The sequence below is a fragment of the Anomaloglossus baeobatrachus genome, chromosome 10 (genome assembly GCF_048569485.1).
Source record: "Anomaloglossus baeobatrachus isolate aAnoBae1 chromosome 10, aAnoBae1.hap1, whole genome shotgun sequence".
NCBI classification, from domain to species: domain Eukaryota; kingdom Metazoa; phylum Chordata; class Amphibia; order Anura; family Aromobatidae; genus Anomaloglossus; species Anomaloglossus baeobatrachus.
In genome coordinates this window covers 46,696,510-46,716,824 of record NC_134362.1, presented here as the reverse complement: position 1 = coordinate 46,716,824, position 20,315 = coordinate 46,696,510, and the positions used below count along the sequence as shown (strand labels likewise).

The following is a 20,315-nucleotide window of genomic DNA, read 5'->3' as shown; positions in this document are numbered from 1 at the left end:
AATTGAATAGGAGGCTTGTCAGGGATATGATCCCGGTCTGGTCGTGTGATGGTGACAGGGGTCGCGGCTCATCAGGGATCAGATCCCGGTTTGGTTGTGTGATAGTCACAAGGGGCCATGGCTTATCAGGGATCAGATCCCGGTCTGGTCATGTGATGGACACAAGGGGCCGCGGCTCGTCAGGGATCAGATCCCGGTCTGGTCATGTGATGGACACAAGGGGCCACGGCTCGTCAGGGATCAGATCCCGGTCTGGTCATGTGATGGACACAAGGGGCCATGGCTCATCAGGGATCAGATCCCGGTCTGGTCATGTGATGGACACAAGGGGCCACGGCTCGTCAGGGATCAGATCCCGGTCTGGTCATGTGATGGACACAAGGGGCCACAGCTCGTCAGGGATCAGATCCCAGTCTGGTCATGTGATGGACACAAGGAGCCACGGCTCATCAGGGATCAGATCCCGGTCTGGTCATGTGATGGACACAAGGGGCCACAGCTCGTCAGGGATCAGATCCCGGTCTGGTCATGTGATGGACACAAGGGGCCACGGCTCGTCAGGGATCAGATCCCGGTCTGGTCATGTGATGGACACAAGGGGCCACAGCTCGTCAGGGATCAGATCCCGGTTTGGTCGTGGGATTGACAAAAGGCTCATTAGTGATCAGATACAGGTCTAATAACCTGGGAAAATCTGTGCCCATCACATAACCAAGGCCGATTGTTTATTATCTATGGGCTGTTCGTACAATGCATTACAGTAAGAGATGCCGATCTCCCACTGGCCGGTAAAGGAGGGTCCTCAATGGGGACCCCCCACTCTAGCAATGCTGAATTACCGTATAAAAAAAATGGGTTTATACTCACTTTAATGACCACATAGGTAAAAGTGCAAAAGGAGTATCCACCACTATGATATTTATGTCCTATCTGGTTGATGGGGGGCTTGCACCAGGCACCCCCACTGATCAGCAACCAAACAGTGTACAGAGGGGAACACTACCAGCTCTAATTTAAAGGAACTGTGTGTGTGTGTGTATGTATGTGTGTGTGTGTATGTATGTATGTATGTGTGTATGTATGTATGTATGTATGTATGTGTGTATGTATGTATGTGTGTGTGTGTATATGTATGTATGTGTGTGTGTGTATATGTATGTATGTATGTGTGTATATGTATGTATGTATGTGTGTATATGTATGTATGTATGTATGTATGTATGTATGTATGTATGTATGTATGTATATATATATATATATATATATATATACACACATACATATACACACATATACACACACACACACGTATATATTTTAGAATATATATAATAGTTTATTACTAATTAAATTTTTTTTATATATCTATATATAAATAATATTTATATTATTTATGTGAGGTAAATCCGGAGATATGACGATAAATCATGATATTCAAGTATGTCAGGAAGCCCTCTCCTGGTGTCACCCCCCCCCTTTCCTTCACACAACTGGTTTAGCAACAAACTCCATGGCCATGTCCTGTGATATGGAAATTAGGTGGCTTTAGGACAAAGGACACAGGATGACTCCCTGCCGTCACCCTGTAACAAGAGTTGTATCTCATTAGCAAGGCTATGGAACTAGCAGACAGAACGACTCCAGTAAAAAATGGTTCATATCTCGCAAGCCATATTTCCGATAAATATGGCAACCATAAAAATGGTGTCTCCGCATGCAGACGATGCCGGCACACCCTTTTTATGGGAGCAGGACATTGGGAAATGCCCCAGGCGTGATATCAGCCAATGGGGAACTGGCAGACAGGTCATGAGTCCCCTCGTTCTGTAGCTAAATTCATAACTGTCACAATGAGAGCATTGGCGTCCGCCTACGACGCTCCCAGGCAAAGTTATGGCCAATATCCCCTTTGCTGGATAATTCTGATCCATGCAGGGGGAGTGGCAGTGCTTCCCTGTGAGGTCACTAAGGTAGGAGGGGACCTGGATTGCCCAGGTTGATAACCCTACTTCGGCCATTTTCCAGTGTTCTTCTGCTCGGGGGCCTGGTTGGGAAAGACCTGTGAGGAAGAATCCTAGAAACCTGGTCTACAGCGCCCCCCTGTGGCCAGACACACAAGGTAACTGATGTAATTGTATACCTGTTTGTAACCCATGCTTTATCTGTAACTGTACTCTGACATATGTATATTCTGTAGATTCCCTATTGTATATATTGTAGTTCTAGTGTGCTTTAGGCGATTAAATTATATAATTAATCTTGGGCTGTTCTGTTATCTCGATCTTGAATCCCACGTCTGTGTGTTCGGCTAATAGTTACCGTGAAGCGGTTGGTGGCAGCGAGTTGTGCCAAGGATTATTGTGGGGAGGCCAGTGAGATTCGGGAAGATATTATATATTCCGCCCGCGGAGGTCGGGGGAATATATACCCTACTCTCACCGGGGACCCTTCAATAATCGGCATAAGTAGTATAGCGGCCTCCTTGCTTATTGTCGGGCAATTCCATAATTGGCCTGACTATAAGAGGGGCGCTAGAGAGCGCGTCACGTGCTCTGTCTGTCGGTCGGGAGGTATAAAGGAGGGGTGACCCCCACTTGTTACCCCCCGATTGTGACGTACTGGTAGCCAGCGCGGGGGATTTCTGAGTGACCCCCCGGTGGTTTGTGACATATTGGTGGCAAGCGGTGGGATCGAGATAATAGTGTGTGTGAGTGTGAGACCCATACTCCCAGACACTAAAGACTGCCTGCAGCAGCTGTGGCTGCTGGGGTCTTCAGACTAGCTCAACACTAGAGTGTCAGAGTGCAGATACTGTGAGGTGTGTGGAGGCATCAGGTGTCAGTTCTGTGTCAGTGACCAAAAGTCTGCAAGAATGGCTGATGGCACCAGGAGCAGAGCTATGCAACTGGCCAATGCTAAAGCAGGAGCCGAAGAGAGGGAGGACGGTGCTGTGGGCAGTAATGAGGAGGTTGCCCACGAGTCCTCCAGGAGCTCGACGCCAGAAAACAGCTCCGCAGAGGACATTGCACAACCGGGCACTGCTGGACAAGAGGAGGAGCAGCTCACCCAAGGGTCCTCAACGAGCCAGATGCCAGCCCTCCGCTCTGCAATGGACAGTGAATCACCAGGCTCCGCAGCGGGCCGCAGATCACCACGTGCCATTCCACCGAGCCTGGGAGGCTCGGATAGCCTTCTTCAAATGGCTATGGCCCTTCTCCAGGCTGGAGACCAGGAGGGCTACAAGGGACTCCTGGCAGAGCACAGGGCAGAGCGGCAGGCAGCGCGTGATGCTGAGGCTGCGGAGCGGCAAGCAGTGCGTGAGGCTGCGGAGCGGCAAGCAGCGCGTGAAGAGCGAGAGCGAGAGCGACAGGCAGAGCGTGACTACCAGCTGCAGCTAGCTCAGCTCCGGCCCTCATCAGCCACACGTGACCTTCAAGACACCAAACTTCCAAAGGTCCGTGTTGAGGACTTCCCAGTGCTGGAGAAGGATGGAGACTTGGACTCTTTCTTGACTGCTTTTGAACGGACTTGCTTGCAGCACCATCTGGACAAGGACCAGTGGGCCAAATACCTGACCCCCCGTTTAAGGGGTAAGGCCCTGGAAATCCTTGGGGACTTGCCTGCTGAGGCAGATCAGGGCTACGACACCATCAAGCGGGCCCTGATCCAACAGTACAACCTCACTCCAGAGTCCTACCGCAAGAAGTTCCGGAGCCTACAGAAGGGACCAAAGGACTCCTGGGCTGACCACCGGCGGGCACTTGCCCGAGCTGCCGACCACTGGACCCAAGGCCTGCAGCTTTCCACCGGACCGGAGATCCTGGACTTGTTCATCACGGAGCAACTCTTGTGGAACTGCCCTGAGGATCTCCGCCAGTTCATCCGAGACCAGAAGCCAAAGGGGTCCACGGCTACAGCTGCCCTTGCCGATGACTACACCAACAACCGGGCCCCTGAGGCCAGGAGAGCGGCCACCAGCAGCACCTGGAGAGGGGGTAAGATGAATTCTGCGACTGCCCCACCTGCCCCTAGACTGCAGGGGGTGTCCCCCTCAACTCCCCTCTCCAGGCCCGTGGCGGAACCAAGACGGTGCCACCAGTGCAACCTACCTGGACACTTCAAGGCCATGTGCCCTCAGCGTCCCAAGGCCCCGGCTCCGTCCCCGTCCCAAGGGCCGCCCAAGGTGTATTGTGTGGGTGGGGGTGGTGGTAGGTCCCTGGACAGCTTCCAACCTGTCACCGTCGGCCAGTCTGTGACCATAGGACTGCGAGACAGCGCCTCGGAGGTGACTCTGGTGCGGCCTGAGATGGTGTCCCCCCAAGACTTGATCCCTGGAAAAACCCTCGCTGTCTCCGGGATTGGGGGCATTGACCCGGCGCTGCCTGTTGCTGACATTTATGTGGACTGGGGCGCAGGGCGAGGGGTGAGGGAGGTGGGGGTAACTGATCGGATCCCTGCAAACGTGCTACTTGGGACAGATTTGGGGCAAATAACCTCCCAGTTTGGCCCCGCCCCAAAGGCTGAACCTTCAGCCAGTATTGACATGACTCCTGACAATGTTAATGTGTTATCTATGAATGATGTAAGGGAGGAGGGAGTGAACTCTGATATTTCTGCTTGCATAGACACCATAGACACACACTCAGCTGCAGCTGTGACAGGGGAGGGGGTCAGAGAAAGGTGTGACAATGCCTCTACAAGTAACCAGCCTGTGAGCTGGGATCTGTTGCCCTCTGCAGGGATAAGCAGAGAGCAGGGTGCTGCAGGGGGAGGACCAGTGTGTGGGGTGGGGGCTACCACAGCAAATGTGGGGTCCCCAGAGATTTCACAGCGGGGTTCTGTTGCTGCAGGAGGGGAACAGGCAGGTGAGATTGGGGCCGGTCCAGGAGCGGAAGTGCTCCCAGGTAAGATCTCGGTGCATGGTTCCCCCACAACCGGGGTGTCAGGAAGCCAGGTAGGTCTGCCTGAACCGGCGACTTGGTCAGGAACGGAGGAGGAGCAGGCACGACCCACGGTCGCAGCGGCTGTGGCCGCTGTCACCCGCAGTGGGAGTGCTGGAAGCCAAGGGGCCTCCCGGAGGTCCGATAGCTCTTCCCCTTCTGACCAAGTGGCAGCCGAGTCAGGTGGAGGCCAGGACACAGGTCCCGGGGTACTGACTGAAGATGTGACAGTCTCGTCGATTCTGGCCACATCTAGTCAGGGGTTTCAGGCAGCGTTAGAAGCTGACGACAGCCTGAAAGCTCTTAAGGAGCAGGCGGCACAGCCTCCCTCGGACTCGGACCCGGAGCGAGTGGTCTGGGACCAAGGACGGCTGTACCGGGCCACGGTCCAGCAGGGTTCACCGGAGGCGTGGCCCAGGGACCGACAGTTGGTGGTACCCTATCCGTTCCGGACGGAGTTGTTGCGGATCGCACATGAGATTCCGATGGCCGGACACCTAGGGATCGCTAAGACCAAGGCCAGGTTAAACCAGCATTTCTACTGGCCAAAAATGGGGGCCGATGTGGCTGCCTACTGCCGTTCGTGTGAAACCTGTCAGAGAGTGGGGAAGGCGGGGCCACGCCCCAAAGCCCCACTAGTATCTCTGCCAATCATCGATGAGCCTTTCAGGAGGGTGGCTGTGGATCTGGTCGGCCCGCTGGCCATCCCCAGCAGCTCCGGGAAACGCTTCCTACTGACGGTAGTGGACTATGCCACCCGGTACCCAGAAGCAGTGGCCTTGTCGTCCATTCGGGCTGACAAGGTGGCCACCGCATTGCTGGAGATTTTCTCCCGAGTGGGTTTTCCCCAGGAAATGCTCACTGACCGGGGGACCCAATTCATGTCCCAGCTGATGGAGGCCCTCTGTAAGCAAGTCCAGGTGCGACATCTGGTGGCCAGCCCGTACCATCCACAGACTAATGGCCTGTGCGAGCGGTTCAATGGCACCTTAAAGCAGATGCTTAAGATGTTGGTCGACTCCCATGGGCGTGACTGGGAGCGGTATCTCCCACACCTGTTATTTGCTTACCGGGAGGTTCCACAGGCCTCAACAGAATTCTCACCGTTTGAGCTCCTGTACGGGCGACGTGTGCGGGGCCCCCTGGCTCTGGTGAAAGAGGCTTGGGAAGGGGATTTGGCCACCCCTGGAGTGTCGGTTATCGAGTATGTCATGCGCTTCCGGGACAAAATGCAGGCCTTGACGCAACTGGTACACGACAATATGGCTCAAGCCCAGGCCGATCAGAAGCGTTGGTACGACCAGAACGCTTGTGAGAGGACCTACCAAGTGGGTCAAAAGGTGTGGGTACTGGTCCCCGTACCACAGGACAAGCTTCAGGCAGCCTGGGAAGGCCCATACCTCGTGTACCAGCAGCTCAACCCTGTAACGTACCTGGTCACCCTGGACCCTGCCCGTGGAAGGCGGAAGCCCTTCCATGTGAACATGATGAAGGCACATCATGAGCGGGAGGCATGTGCGCTCCCCGTGTGCAACCTGCCCGAGGAGGGAGAAGCGGAAACCCTCTTGGATATGCTAGCCCAGGTTAGGGCAGGCGGATCCATTGAGGATGTGGAGGTTGGCCACCAGCTCTTGGAAGACCAACGGTCCCAGCTGTGGGCCACCCTCCTCCCCTTCCGGGGGTTGTTTACCAACCAGCCCGGAAGGACTGACTTGGCTGTCCATCACGTGGACACTGGGGATCATCCCCCGATCCGGCGTTCAGCATATCGGGTCTCCCTGGAGGTGCAGCAACACATGCGCCAGGAGATTGACGAGATGCTGAAGCTGGGGGTGATCCAGGCATCCAACAGCGCTTGGGCCTCGCCTGTAGTCCTCGTCCCTAAGAAGGACCGAACCACGCGGTTCTGCGTGGACAACAGGGGGCTCAATGCGGTCACGGTCGCCGATGCGTACCCAATGCCACGCATCGATGACCTGCTCGATCAGTTGGCCGGGGCTCAGTACCTGACCATCATGGATCTGAGCCGGGGATATTGGCAGATCCCCCTGACTCGCAAGGCCAGGGAACGCTCTGCCTTTATTACCCCATTTGGACTGTACGAGTCCACGGTGATGCCATTCGGGATGAGGAATGCCCCTGCCACTTTCCAGCGGATGGTCAACACCCTGCTCAAGGGACTTGAAGGGTACGCGGCCGCGTACCTGGATGACATTGCCGTCTTCAGTCCCACCTGGGAGGACCACCTAGAGCATCTAGCACAGGTGCTCAGGCGGATCCACCGGGCAGGTTTGACCATCAAGCCGGGAAAGTGTCAGCTGGCCATGAGCGAGGTCCAGTACCTCGGTCACCGGGTAGGTGGGAGAACACTGAAGCCCGAGCCTGAGAAAGTGGAGGCCATCGCATCCTGGCCTACCCCCAGGACCAAGAAGCAGGTGATGTCCTTCTTGGGGACCGCTGGGTACTATAGGAGGTTTGTTCCATGCTATAGTAGCCTGGCAAAGCCCTTGACGGACCTCACCAAGAAGAAGCTGCCCTCTGCAGTCGATTGGACAATGGACTGCGAGACAGCCTTCCGGGCCCTAAAGGACGCCCTGTCCAGCCCGCCCGTGCTACAGGCAGCCGACTTCACGCGGCCGTTTGTAGTACAGACCGACGCCAGTGACTTCGGCCTCGGTGCGGTGCTCAGCCAGGTGGACTCTGCGAGCCAAGAGCACCCAGTCTTGTACCTGAGCAGGAAGCTGTTACCAAGGGAAGTTGCCTATTCCACGATGGAGAAGGAGTGCCTGGCCATAGTGTGGGCCCTGCAGCGTCTGCAACCCTATCTATACGGGCGCCACTTCATCGTGGAGACGGACCACAATCCCCTCAGCTGGTTGCACACCGTCTCTGGGACGAATGGGCGATTGTTGCGATGGAGCCTTGCGCTCCAGCAATACAACTTCACCATTCGCCACAAAAGGGGCCGTGACCACGGTAACGCAGACGGGCTGTCCCGACAAGGAGAGGTCGCGGACGGGCGCACGGAGGAACACCGGAGTGTGCTGCCCCCTAGCGCCCTCAAAAGGGGGGAGGTGTGAGGTAAATCCGGAGATATGACGATAAATCATGATATTCAGGTATGTCAGGAAGCCCTCTCCTGGTGTCACCCCCCCCCCCTTTCCTTCACACAACTGGTTTAGCAACAAACTCCATGGCCATGTCCTGTGATATGGAAATTAGGTGGCTTTAGGACAAAGGACACAGGATGACTCCCTGCCGTCACCCTGTAACAAGAGTTGTATCTCATTAGCAAGGCTATGGAACTAGCAGACAGAACGACTCCAGTAAAAAATGGTTCATATCTCGCAAGCCATATTTCCGATAAATATGGCAACCATAAAAATGGTGTCTCCGCATGCAGACGATGCCGGCACACCCTTTTTATGGGAGCAGGACATTGGGAAATGCCCCAGGCGTGATATCAGCCAATGGGGAACTGGCAGACAGGTCATGAGTCCCCTCGTTCTGTAGCTAAATTCATAACTGTCACAATGAGAGCATTGGCGTCCGCCTACGACGCTCCCAGGCAAAGTTATGGCCAATATCCCCTTTGCTGGATAATTCTGATCCATGCAGGGGGAGTGGCAGTGCTTCCCTGTGAGGTCACTAAGGTAGGAGGGGACCTGGATTGCCCAGGTTGATAACCCTACTTCGGCCATTTTCCAGTGTTCTTCTGCTCGGGGGCCTGGTTGGGAAAGACCTGTGAGGAAGAATCCTAGAAACCTGGTCTACAGCGCCCCCCTGTGGCCAGACACACAAGGTAACTGATGTAATTGTATACCTGTTTGTAACCCATGCTTTATCTGTAACTGTACTCTGACATATGTATATTCTGTAGATTCCCTATTGTATATATTGTAGTTCTAGTGTGCTTTAGGCGATTAAATTATATAATTAATCTTGGGCTGTTCTGTTATCTCGATCTTGAATCCCACGTCTGTGTGTTCGGCTAATAGTTACCGTGAAGCGGTTGGTGGCAGCGAGTTGTGCCAAGGATTATTGTGGGGAGGCCAGTGAGATTCGGGAAGATATTATATATTCCGCCCGCGGAGGTCGGGGGAATATATACCCTACTCTCACCGGGGACCCTTCAATAATCGGCATAAGTAGTATAGCGGCCTCCTTGCTTATTGTCGGGCAATTCCATAATTGGCCTGACTATAAGAGGGGCGCTAGAGAGCGCGTCACGTGCTCTGTCTGTCGGTCGGGAGGTATAAAGGAGGGGTGACCCCCACTTGTTACCCCCCGATTGTGACGTACTGGTAGCCAGCGCGGGGGATTTCTGAGTGACCCCCCGGTGGTTTGTGACAATTTATATTACACACACGCAAGAAATTGCATTTAAAATAGTAGGTCATTTTCTGATGACACTTTGCATAGGAGCTAATCTGCAGTACTAAACAGTGGCCACTAGGGGGCACAGCTGAGCGGGGGTGTTCCTGGCCATACACCAATTCATATCTGGCTGCATTTAGTGATTATAGTTGATCAGTGGCGCACCCCACCCTTCCCCCCATGAATGTACCGGAGCAGTGGAAGACCCCTTTACCCATCTGATCTTCCTAGGATACAACCTGTATAGGTAGCTTACATTCAGCATAGGGGAGTACTTTTAAAACTTTGTGATATAGTGAACCTCAAGACCCACCTCTTCCGACAAGCCTACAACCTACAATAGCCCTTAGTCCAGTACACCACTGCGCAACCAGCTCTGTCCTCACCTACTGTACCATCACCCATTCCCTATAAACTGAGCCCTCGCGGGCAGGGTCCTCTCTCCTCCTGTACCAGTCTGTCTTGTACTGTTAATGATTGTTGTACGTATACCCTCTTTCACTTGTAAAGCGCCATGGAATAAATGGCGCTATAATATTAAATAATATTAAATAATAATAATATAGTGGATGAGTTCAGTACCCCATATACCATAACCCAGAATGCGGCACGTACCTGCGGAGAATCTGAGTCTGTACACAGCCCGTTAACCGAAGCCTGTTCAGTCTGCAAGTTTTGTAGCCTGTATGAAAACACCACAAGAGAGTGGAAGGGGTTAATGAAATATATGTTCATTTATAATGGAATAATTGTGATTCTACATTGCAAATTCCAATGCCGGAAATCAATTTAAAGAAGGGAATTTTGTTTACTTACCGTAAATTCCTTTTCTTCTAGCTCCAATTGGGAGACCCAGACAATTGGTGTATAGCTATGCCTCCGGAGGCCACACAAAGTATTACACTAAAAGTGTAAAGCCCCTCCCCTTCAGCCTATACACCCCCCGTACTGCTACGGGCTCATCAGTTTTGGTGCAAAAGCCAGAAGGAGGAAAAAATTATAAACTGGTTTAAAGTAAATTCAATCCGAAGGAATATCGGAGAACTGAAACCATTTAACATGAACAACATGTGTATACAAAAAACGGGCGGGTGCTGGGTCTCCCAATTGGAGCTAGAAGAAAAGGAATTTACGGTAAGTAAACAAAATTCCCTTCTTCTTTGTCGCTCCTAATTGGGAGACCCAGACAATTGGGACGTCCAAAAGCAGTCCCTGGGTGGGTAAATAATACCTCATAATAGAGCCGTAACGGCTCCGTCCTACAGGTGGGCAACTGCCGCCTGAAGGACTCGCCTACCTAGGCTGGCATCTGCCGAAGCATAGGTATGCATCTGATAGTGTTTCGTGAAAGTGTGCAGGCTCGACCAGGTAGTTGCCTGACACATCTGCTGAGCCGTAGCCTGGTGTCGCAAGGCCCAGGACGCTCCCACGGCCCTGGTAGAATGGGCCTTCAGTCCTGAGGGAACCGGAAGCCCCGAGGAACGGTAAGCTTCGAGAATTGGTTCCTTGATCCACCGAGCCAAGGTTGATTTGGAAGCTTGTGTCCCTTTACGCTGGCCAGCGACAAGGACAAAGAGAGCATCGGAGAGCGGCGCAGGGGCGCCGTACGAGAAATGTAGAGTCTGAGTGCTCTCACCAGATCTAACAAGTGCAAATCCTTTTCACATTGGTGAACTGGATGAGGACAAAAACGAGGGTAAGGAGATGTCCTGATTGAGATGAAAAGTGGGCAAGGCAAATGGCCAGGGAGAAAACGCCTGAGCAGAGCACCACGACAGGAATATTTTCCACGTCCTGTGGTAGATCTTGGCGGACGTTGGTTTCCTAGCCTGTCTCATAGTGGCAATGACCTCTTGAGATAATCCTGAAGACGCTAGGATCCAGGACTCAATGGCCACACAGTCAGGTTGAGGGCCGCAGAATTCAGATGGAAAAACGGCCCTTGAGACAGCAAATCTGGTCGGTCTGGCAGTGCCCACGGTTGGCCGACCGTGAGATGCCACAGATCCGGGTACCACGACCTCCTCGGCCAGTCTGGAGCGACGAGGATGGCGCGGCGGCAGTCGGCCCTTATCTTGCGTAACACTCTGGGCAACAGAGCCAGAGGAAGAAACACATAAGGAAGCTGAAACTGCGACCAATCCTGAACTAAGGCGTCTGCCGCCAGAGCTCTGTGATCTTGAGATCGAGCCATGAATGTTGGGACCTTGTTGTTGTGCCGTGACGCCATTAGGTCGACGTCCGGCATCCCCCAGCGGCAACAGATCTCCTGAAACACGTCCGGGTGGAGGGACCATTCCCCTGCGTCCATGCCCTGGCGACTGAGAAAGTCTGCTTCCCAGTTTTCTACGCCCGGGATGTGAACTGCTGATATGGTGGATGCTGTGGCTTCCACCCACAGCAGAATCCTCCGGACTTCCTGGAAGGCTTGCCGACTGCGTGTCCCACCTTGGTGGTTGATGTAAGCCACCGCTGTGGAGTTGTCCGACTGAATTCGGATCTGCTTGCCTTCCAGCCACTGCTGGAACGCTTTTAGGGCAAGATACACTGCCCTGATCTCCAGAACATTGATCTGAAGTGAGGACTCTTGCTGAGTCCACGTACCCTGAGCCCTGTGGTGGAGAAAAACTGCTCCCCACCCTGACAGGCTCGCGTCCGTCGTGACCACCGCCCAGGATGGGGGTAGGAAGGATTTCCCTTTCGATAATGAGGTGGGAAGAAGCCACCACCGAAGGGAAGCTTTGGTTGCTTGAGAGAGGGAGACGTTCCTGTCTAGGGACGTCGGCCTCCTGTCCCACTTGCATAGGATGTCCCATTGAAGAGGACGCAGGTGAAACTGCGCGAAAGGGACTGCTTCCATTGCTGCCACCATCTTCCCCAGGAAGTGCATGAGGTGCGTCAAGGGGTGTGACCGACCTTGAAGGAGAGATTGTACCCCTGTGTGTAGTGAACGCTGTTTGTCCAGCGGAAGCTTCACTATCGCTGGAAGAGTATGAAACTCCATGCCAAGATATGTCAGTGATTGGACCGGTGTCAGATTTGACTTTGGAAAATTGATGATCCACCCGAAACTCTGGAGAATCTCCAGAGTAACGTTGAGGCTGTGTTGGCATGCCTCTTGAGAGGGTGCCTTGACCAGCAGATCGTCTAAGTAAGGTATCACTGAGTGACCCTGAGAGTGGAGGACCGCAACTACTGTAGCCATGACCTTGGTGACAACCCTTGGGGCTGTCGCCAGGCCGAACGGCAGTGCCGCGAACTGAAGGTGTTCGTCTCCTATGGCGAAGCGCAAGAAGCGCTGATGCTCTGGAGCAATTGGTACGTGGAGATAAGCATCCTTGATATCGATCGATGCTAGGAAATCTCCTTGGGACATTGAGGCGATGACGGAGCGGAGGGATTCCATCCGGAACCGCCTGGTCCTTACGTGTTTGTTGAGCAGTTTTAGGTCCAAAACAGGACGGAAGGACCCGTCCTTCTTTGGAACCACAAACAGGTTGGAGTAGAAACCGTGACCCTGTTGCTGAAGAGGAACCGGGACCACCACTCCTTCTGCCTTCAGAATGCCCACCGCCTGCAGAAGAGCCTCGGCTCGCTCGGGAGGCGGAGATGTTCTGAAGAATCGAGTCGGAGGACGAGAGCTGAACTCTATCCTGTAACCGTGAGACAAAATGTCTCTCACCCAACGGTCTTTTACTTGTGGCAGCTAGGTGTCGCAAAAGCGGGAGAGCCTGCCACCGACCGAGGATGCGGTGTGAGGAGGCCGTAAGTCATGAGGAAGCCGCCTTGGTACCGGCACCTCCGGCGGTCTTTTTAGGGCGTGATTTAGACCGCCATGCGTTGGCGTTCCTCTGATCCTTCTGAGGCCTTTTGGACGAGGAGAATTGTGACCTGCCCGCACCCCGAAAGGACCGAAACCTCGACTGTCCCCTCCTCTGTTGGGGTGTTTTTGGTTTGGCTTGGGGTAAGGATGTTTCCTTTCCCTTGGATTGTTTGATGATTTCATCCAATCTCTCACCAAACAAACGGTCGCCAGAAAATGGCAATCCAGTTAAGCACTTTTTGGAAGCCGAATCTGCCTTCCATTCCCGCAGCCACAAGGCCCTGCGTATTACCACCGAATTGGCGGCTGCAACCGCCGTACGGGTCGCAGAGTCCAGGACAGCATTAATAGCGTAGGACGCAAATGCCGACGTTTGAGAGGTTATGGACGCCACCTGCGGCGCAGACGTACGTGAGTGCGTCAATTTGTGCCTGACCAGCTGAGATAGCTTGGAGTGCCCATACGGCTGCGAATGCTGGAGCAAAAGACGCGCCGATAGCTTCATAGATGGATTTCAACCAGAGCTCCATCTGTCTGTCAGTGGCATCCTTGAGTGAAGCTCCATCTTCCACTGCAACGATGGATCTAGCCGCCAGTCTGGAGATTGGAGGATCCACCTTGGGACACTGAGTCCAGCCCTTGACCACGTCAGGGGGAAAAGGGTAACGTGTATCCTTAAGGCGCTTGGAAAAACGCTTATCTGGATAAGCTCGGTGTTTCTGGACTGCGTCTCTGAAGTCAGAGTGGTCCAGAAACATACTCTTTGTACGCTTGGGAAACCTGAAACGGAATTTCTCCTGCTGAGAAGCTGACTCCTCCACTGGAGGAGCTGAGGGAGAAATATCCAACATTTCATTGATGGACGCAATAAGATCATTCACTATGGCGTCCCCATCAGGAGTATCAAGGTTGAGAGCGGCTTCAGGATCAGAATCCTGATCAGCTACCTCCGCTTCATCATACAGAGAGTCCTCTCGCTGAGACCCTGAATATTGTGATGATGTCGAGGGAATTTCATAGCGAGCTCGCTTAGTCGGTCTGGGGCTGCGGTCCGTGTCAGAGACCTCACCCTGGGATCTATGAGACACCCCGGGAGGACATTGCTGTTCCAACTGAGGGGAACCAGGGGACAATGATAACACAGTGCCCCTGGCTTGAGATGCCGGCCTGGACTGCAAGGCTTCTAATATCTTAGCCATAGTCTCAGAAAGTCTTTCAGTAAAAACTGCAAACTCCGTCCCTGTCACCTGGACAGTGTTAACAGGTGGTTCTCCCTGGGCCACCCTTAGCAGAGGCTCCGGCTGAGAAAGTGCCACAGGGGCCGAGCATTGCACACAATGAGGGTCAGTGGAACCTGCCGGCAGTATAGCCGTACATGCTGCACAGGCAGCATAGTAAGTCTGTGCCATGGCACCCTTGCTATTTGTGGACGACATGCTGTTGTCTCCTCTGAGCAATACAGGAGGGTAAATAGCCACAAATCAACAGTGCACCCTACAGTGTAAAGTATAGACTATAATCATATAAACTATAAATACACTTCTGCACCAGTGGGGCCAGCACCACAGGTGCTGCTTACCGCCTGCGCAAAGCGTTTGTGTGGGCACCAGAATTCCTGCCTGGGTCTCTTTGAGCTTGTCTCTCCTCTCCAGCGTTAGCAGAGCTGAGAGGAATGGCTGCCAGCGTCCTGGGGAGAGGAGGGAGCCGTGGGCGTGACCCAGAAAAGTGCGGGAACTGGTGCCCCACTGTGCAGAGTGAGGGGGGTGGAGTATGCAAAGCATGCTCCAGCCCTCAGTGCTGCCGACCTGTACAGCGTCCCGCCCTTCCCCTGACTGGCAGGGCTGGGGGCGGGAAAAGAATGAGACTAGGCCGCAGAAGCCGGGGACTATAGTTATAAGCGCGGCCGCCGTATAAGCGCGGTCGGCGCGGAAGTCCCCGGCGCACTAACAGTCCCAGCCGCGCCGCAGGCATAACCATGGCAGCGGCGGTCAGCGCGGCAGTCCCCCTACACAAATACACTCAGCGACGCTGAGTGTATAGTGGCACACATGCAGCCAGCGCTGCTGTCCCCGGTGCACTAGCACACCCAGCAATGCTGGAGTGTTGCTGTGCGCAGTCCCCACGGGGACACAGAGTACCTCCAAGTAGCAGGGCCATGTCCCTGAACGATACTCGGCTCCTATCCAGCAGGGTCCTCAGGAGCTGTGGATGGAGCACGGTCTCCTGTGCCTGGAGACCGATGGGATCCCACTTCACCCAGAGCCCTAATTGAGGGATGGGGAAGGAAAGCAGCATGTGGGCTCCAGCCTGCGTACCCGCAATGGATACCTCAACCTTAACAACACCGCCGACAAAAGTGGGGTGAGAAGGGAGCATGCTGGGGGCCCTGTTATGGGCCCTCTTTTCTTCCATCCGACATAGTCAGCAGCTGCTGCTGACTAAGCTGTGGAGCTATGCGTGCATGTCTGACCTCCTTCGCACAAAGCATAAAAACTGATGAGCCCGTAGCAGTACGGGGGGTGTATAGGCTGAAGGGGAGGGGCTTTACACTTTTAGTGTAATACTTTGTGTGGCCTCCGGAGGCAGTAGCTATACACCAATTGTCTGGGTCTCCCAATTAGGAGCGACAAAGAAAGACAAGATAATCAATATTTCGGTCATCAGGTTTTCCAGCTATTGCGAAATTGATGTGGCACCAAGCAAAATGTGTTAAGTGATTTATAACATGTAGCACGTTTCAATGAAAGATTCAAGAGGAAATTGACAATGCAACCCCATTCATATAACAATCCAAGCTTCGGATTGTCCTTTTGTCATGAAGCGGAGCTGCGATTGCCCCCAGGTCACTGGTAAGAAGAGGAAAACTGCAGGTAAAAGTAGCACGAATCGAACCTTTCCTGCAGAACGGTGACCGGAATGGAATGATCCTCCAAAACCTGGTGGTTCTGTTCCTCGAATGTCTCCTCTTGCTTTGGCTCGGGTGGCGGTGGGGTCGGAGGCCTTCGCTTCCTCTCCTCCTCTTCTCGTCTCCTTTTCAGTTCATTCTCTTCCAGCTTCAGATTAGAAAAAAAGAAAATTAAATGCATGAAAAAAAAAAAAAAAAAGTTTTATAGTCTGAAGATGTAAATACAACGTGAAATCGAAATATTTAGTTAAAACCATCTACAATTTTTAGAGGTAAGATACTTCATTTTACATTTCATCTGTTAAGCCCCTTTTTGTAGAATTCCCCCCCTGCCCACTGGAAGGGTTCAGTACATTAATATTGTCATCTTTGCTCACCGTCGTTAGCTTTTCTAACATTGATATTGTCAGCTTTGCTCACCGTCGTTAGCTTTTCTAACATTGATATTGTCAGCTTTGCTCACCGTCGTTAGCTTTTCTAACATTGATATTGTCAGCTTTGCTCACCGTCGTTAGCTTTTCTAACATTGATATTTTCAGCTTTGCTCACCGTCGTTAGCTTTTCTAACACTGATATTTTCAGCTTTGCTCACCGTCGTTGGCTTTTCTAACACTGATATTGTCAGCTTTGCTCACCGTCGTTAGCTTTTCTAACATTGATATTGTCAGCTTTGCTCACCGTCGTTAGCTTTTCTAACACTGATATTGTCAGCTTTGCTCACCGTCGTTAGCTTTTCTAACATTGATATTTTCAGCTTTGCTCACCGTCGTTAGCTTTTCTAACATTGATATTTTCAGCTTTGCTCACCGTCGTTCGCTTTTTTAACTGATATTTTCAGCTTTGCTCACAGTCGTTAGCTTTTCTAACACTGATATTTTCAGCTTGCTCACCGTCGTTAGCTTTTCTAACACTGATATTGTCAGCTTTGCTCACAGTCGTTAGCTTTTCTAACATTGATATTTTCAGCTTTGCTCACCGTCGTTAGCTTTTCTAACACTGATATTTTCAGCTTTGCTCACCGTCGTTAGCTTTTCTAACACTGATATTTTCAGCTTTGCTCACCGTCGTTAGCTTTTCTAACACTGATATTTTCAGCTTTGCTCACCGTCGTTAGCTTTTCTAACACTGATATTTTCAGCTTGCTCACCGTCGTTAGCTTTTCTAACACTGATATTGTCAGCTTTGCTCACAGTCGTTAGCTTTTCTAACATTGATATTTTCAGCTTTGCTCACCGTCGTTAGCTTTTCTAACACTGATATTTTCAGCTTTGCTCACCGTCGTTAGCTTTTCTAACTAACACTGATATTTTCAGCTTTGCTCACCGTCGTTAGCTTTTCTAACACTGATATTGTCAGCTTTGCTCACAGTCGTTAGCTTTTCTAACATTGATATTTTCAGCTTTGCTCACCGTCGTTAGCTTTTCTAACACTGATATTTTCAGCTTTGCTCACCGTCGTTAGCTTTTCTAAAAGTAAGAATCTTTCATCCCAGGTGGAGACGGATTTTTGGAAAGCTTCGTGTCTCTTGATCAGGTTCTCCACCTCGTCCACGTTGCCTCCCAGCTCAGAGGACCGGACAATAGGTTCATTACTGGAAAGCCATGCCTCCGCCACATTGGCATCTCTTCCAAACATCAGCACCTCCAGAACTGAAAAAACAAAAAAGTCATGTTAGTGAGTCGGATGAACCATCACTTATACTTTACAGACCTGAAAGCTGAATAATCCATTTACCTATTTGTAACCATTCCATCTTATCTTTCCATTTGTTTTCCGTCTCCTGCCGTCTTTCTTGCAGCTGTTCTAGTTTCTCGGAGATCTGAAAGGAACAAGGAAAAAATAGAATTCGATAAGACAGTTTATTTTCTGCTGCAAATCTGCAAGGGGGGCAAGAAAAAGCAAAAAGTGCACAAAATTTAAATGTCAGGATTCTCATTGACTTTGCTGGCATAAAGACTTGCATGCAGTTTTGTGACAATCTGCACTGAAAAAGAATAAAATAAAAACAAAACATCTTGCAGACATTGTTTCTTTACATGATGCAGATGCTGCTGCCACTTTATATAACGCCACAATCTCTGCAGCTCTTGAATCGGCCGCCCCCTCAAGTATACCAAAACTTGCACGATCAACAGGCAACCTTAGCACACAAACCAGACTAAAAAGAACTGAGACGGGCTTCCAGGATTGCGGAGCGGAGATGGAAGAGGTCTCATTCCACCGAGCACTTCATCAAATACAAACAGTCCCTCACAATTTTCAAGTTTGCACTCACTGCTGCAAAACAAACCTACTTCTCATCCCTCATCCTCTCTCACAACCCTAAACAGCTATTCAACACTTTTAACTCTCTCCTCCGTCCTTCAGCACCACCTCCCTCTCTTCTCATCTCATCTGAAGACTTTGCCTCTTTCTTCAAGCAGAAGATTGACAACATAAGAGCAAGCTTTGGCTCACAATCCACACAACCGCTCCTCATAACTACTGAGCCCTCTTTCTCCAAATCCAGCTTCTACATCATTACAGAAGATCATCTTTCCTCTCTACTCTCAAGATCACATCTCACAACCTGTGCACTTGACCCACTCTTATCCCACCTTATCTCCAACCTCACCACAGTCTTCATCCCAACCCTAACCCATCTCCTCAACCTATCACTAACAACCGGTGTATTCCCTTCATGCTTTAAACATGCCTCCATCACACCCATCCTCAAAAAGCCCTCCCTTGACCCTCCCTCTGTGTCAAACTAACATCCCACATCCTTTCCCCCCTATGCCTCAAAATTACTGGAACAGCATGTCCATCTTGAATTGTTCCGATTCCTCTCTTCCTGCTCCCTCTTTGACCCGCTACAATCTGGCTTCCGACCGCATCATTCCACTGATACTACCCTAACTAAAGTCACCAATGACCTCCTAACCGCCAAAGCCAAGCAACACTACTCTGTCCTCCTCCTGGACCTGTCCTCTGCCTTTGACACAGTAGACCACTGCCTTCTACTACAAATTCTCTAAATCTCTTGGTATCACAGACTTGGCTCCATCTTGGATCTCCTCAACCAACAGAACTTCCAGCGTCTCCCATTCTCACAGCACCTCCTCCTCTCGCCCCTATCTGTCGGTGTCCCCCAAGGTTCAGTTTTAGGACCCCTCTTGTTTTCCATTTCCACCTTTGGCCTGGGACAGCTCATAGAGTCCCACGGCTTTCAGTATCATCTCTACGCTGATGATACGCAGATCTACCTCTCTGGACCTGACATCTCCTTCTTACTAACTAGAATCCCTCAATGTCTTTCTGCTATTTCATCCTTTTTCTCTGCTCGATTTCTAAGACTGAACATGAATAAAACAGAATCATCTTTCCTCCTCCTCCTCACTCAGCCCCCCCACCCAAAAACCTATCCGTCAAAGTCAATGGCTGCTCACTCTCCCCAATCCCAGGTGCTCGCTGCTTGGGGGTAACCCTTGACTCTGCTTTCTCTTTCAAGCTACACATCCAATCCCTCTTCACCTCCGGCCGCCTCCAACTCAAAAATATTTTCAGGATTCGGACATTCCTTTCACAACAAGCTGCAAAAACCTAGTGCATGCCCTTATCTCCCGCCTGGACTATTGCAACCTCCTGCTCTCTGGCGTCCCTTCAATCTATGCGACACTATGCTACCCGATTAATCCACCTCTCCCCCTGCTATTCCCCGGCCTCTCCTCTCAGCCAATCCCTTCACTGGCTTCCCATTGCCCAACGACTCCAGTTCAAAACCCTAACCATGACATATAAACCTTCCACAACCTGTCTCCTCCTTACATCTGTGACCTAGTCTCCCGGTACCTACCTGCACACAACCTCAGATCCTCACAAGATCTCCAGCTCTACTCCCCACAATTGCATACAAGATTTCTCCCGTGCCTCCCTCATACTCTGGAACTCTCTGCCACAACATATCAGACTCTTACCTACTATGGAAACCTTCAAAAGGACATGAAGACCCACCTCTTCCGACAAGCCTACAACCTGCCGTAACTCTCAGTCCGCTATAGCGCCGCACAACCATCTCAACCCTAACTTACTGTATCTTCACCCATCTCCCTCAGTTCCCTATACCACTGCATGACCAGCTCTGCCCCGTCTTCTGTATCCTCACCCATCCCCTGTAGACTGTAAGCCCTCACGAGCAGGATCCGTTCTCCTCCTGCACCAGTCTGTGCCTTGTTTTGTTTATGATTATTATACTTGTCCCTACTATATATACCCCTTTTCACATGTGAAT

At 51.7% G+C, this 20,315-nt stretch overlaps 2 protein-coding genes across 4 annotated transcripts in view; one reads left to right on the top strand and one right to left on the bottom strand.

The window, feature by feature from the left end:
- The window catches only part of RCE1 (Ras converting CAAX endopeptidase 1), a 433,314-nt gene that overhangs the window by 55,663 nt on the left and 357,336 nt on the right, over positions 1-20,315 (top strand). The window lies entirely within an intron of this gene.
- The window catches only part of SPTBN2 (spectrin beta, non-erythrocytic 2), a 279,074-nt gene that overhangs the window by 14,536 nt on the left and 244,223 nt on the right, over positions 1-20,315 (bottom strand). For both annotated transcript variants that reach the window (XM_075326530.1, XM_075326531.1), the window contains exons 29-32: positions 17,780-17,864; positions 17,498-17,694; positions 16,033-16,193; positions 9,933-9,999 (exon numbers count right to left, since the gene is read on the bottom strand). In XM_075326530.1, the coding sequence (XP_075182645.1) occupies positions 9,933-9,999; positions 16,033-16,193; positions 17,498-17,694; positions 17,780-17,864 (510 nt within the window). The remainder of the gene's footprint in view (positions 1-9,932; positions 10,000-16,032; positions 16,194-17,497; positions 17,695-17,779; positions 17,865-20,315) is intronic.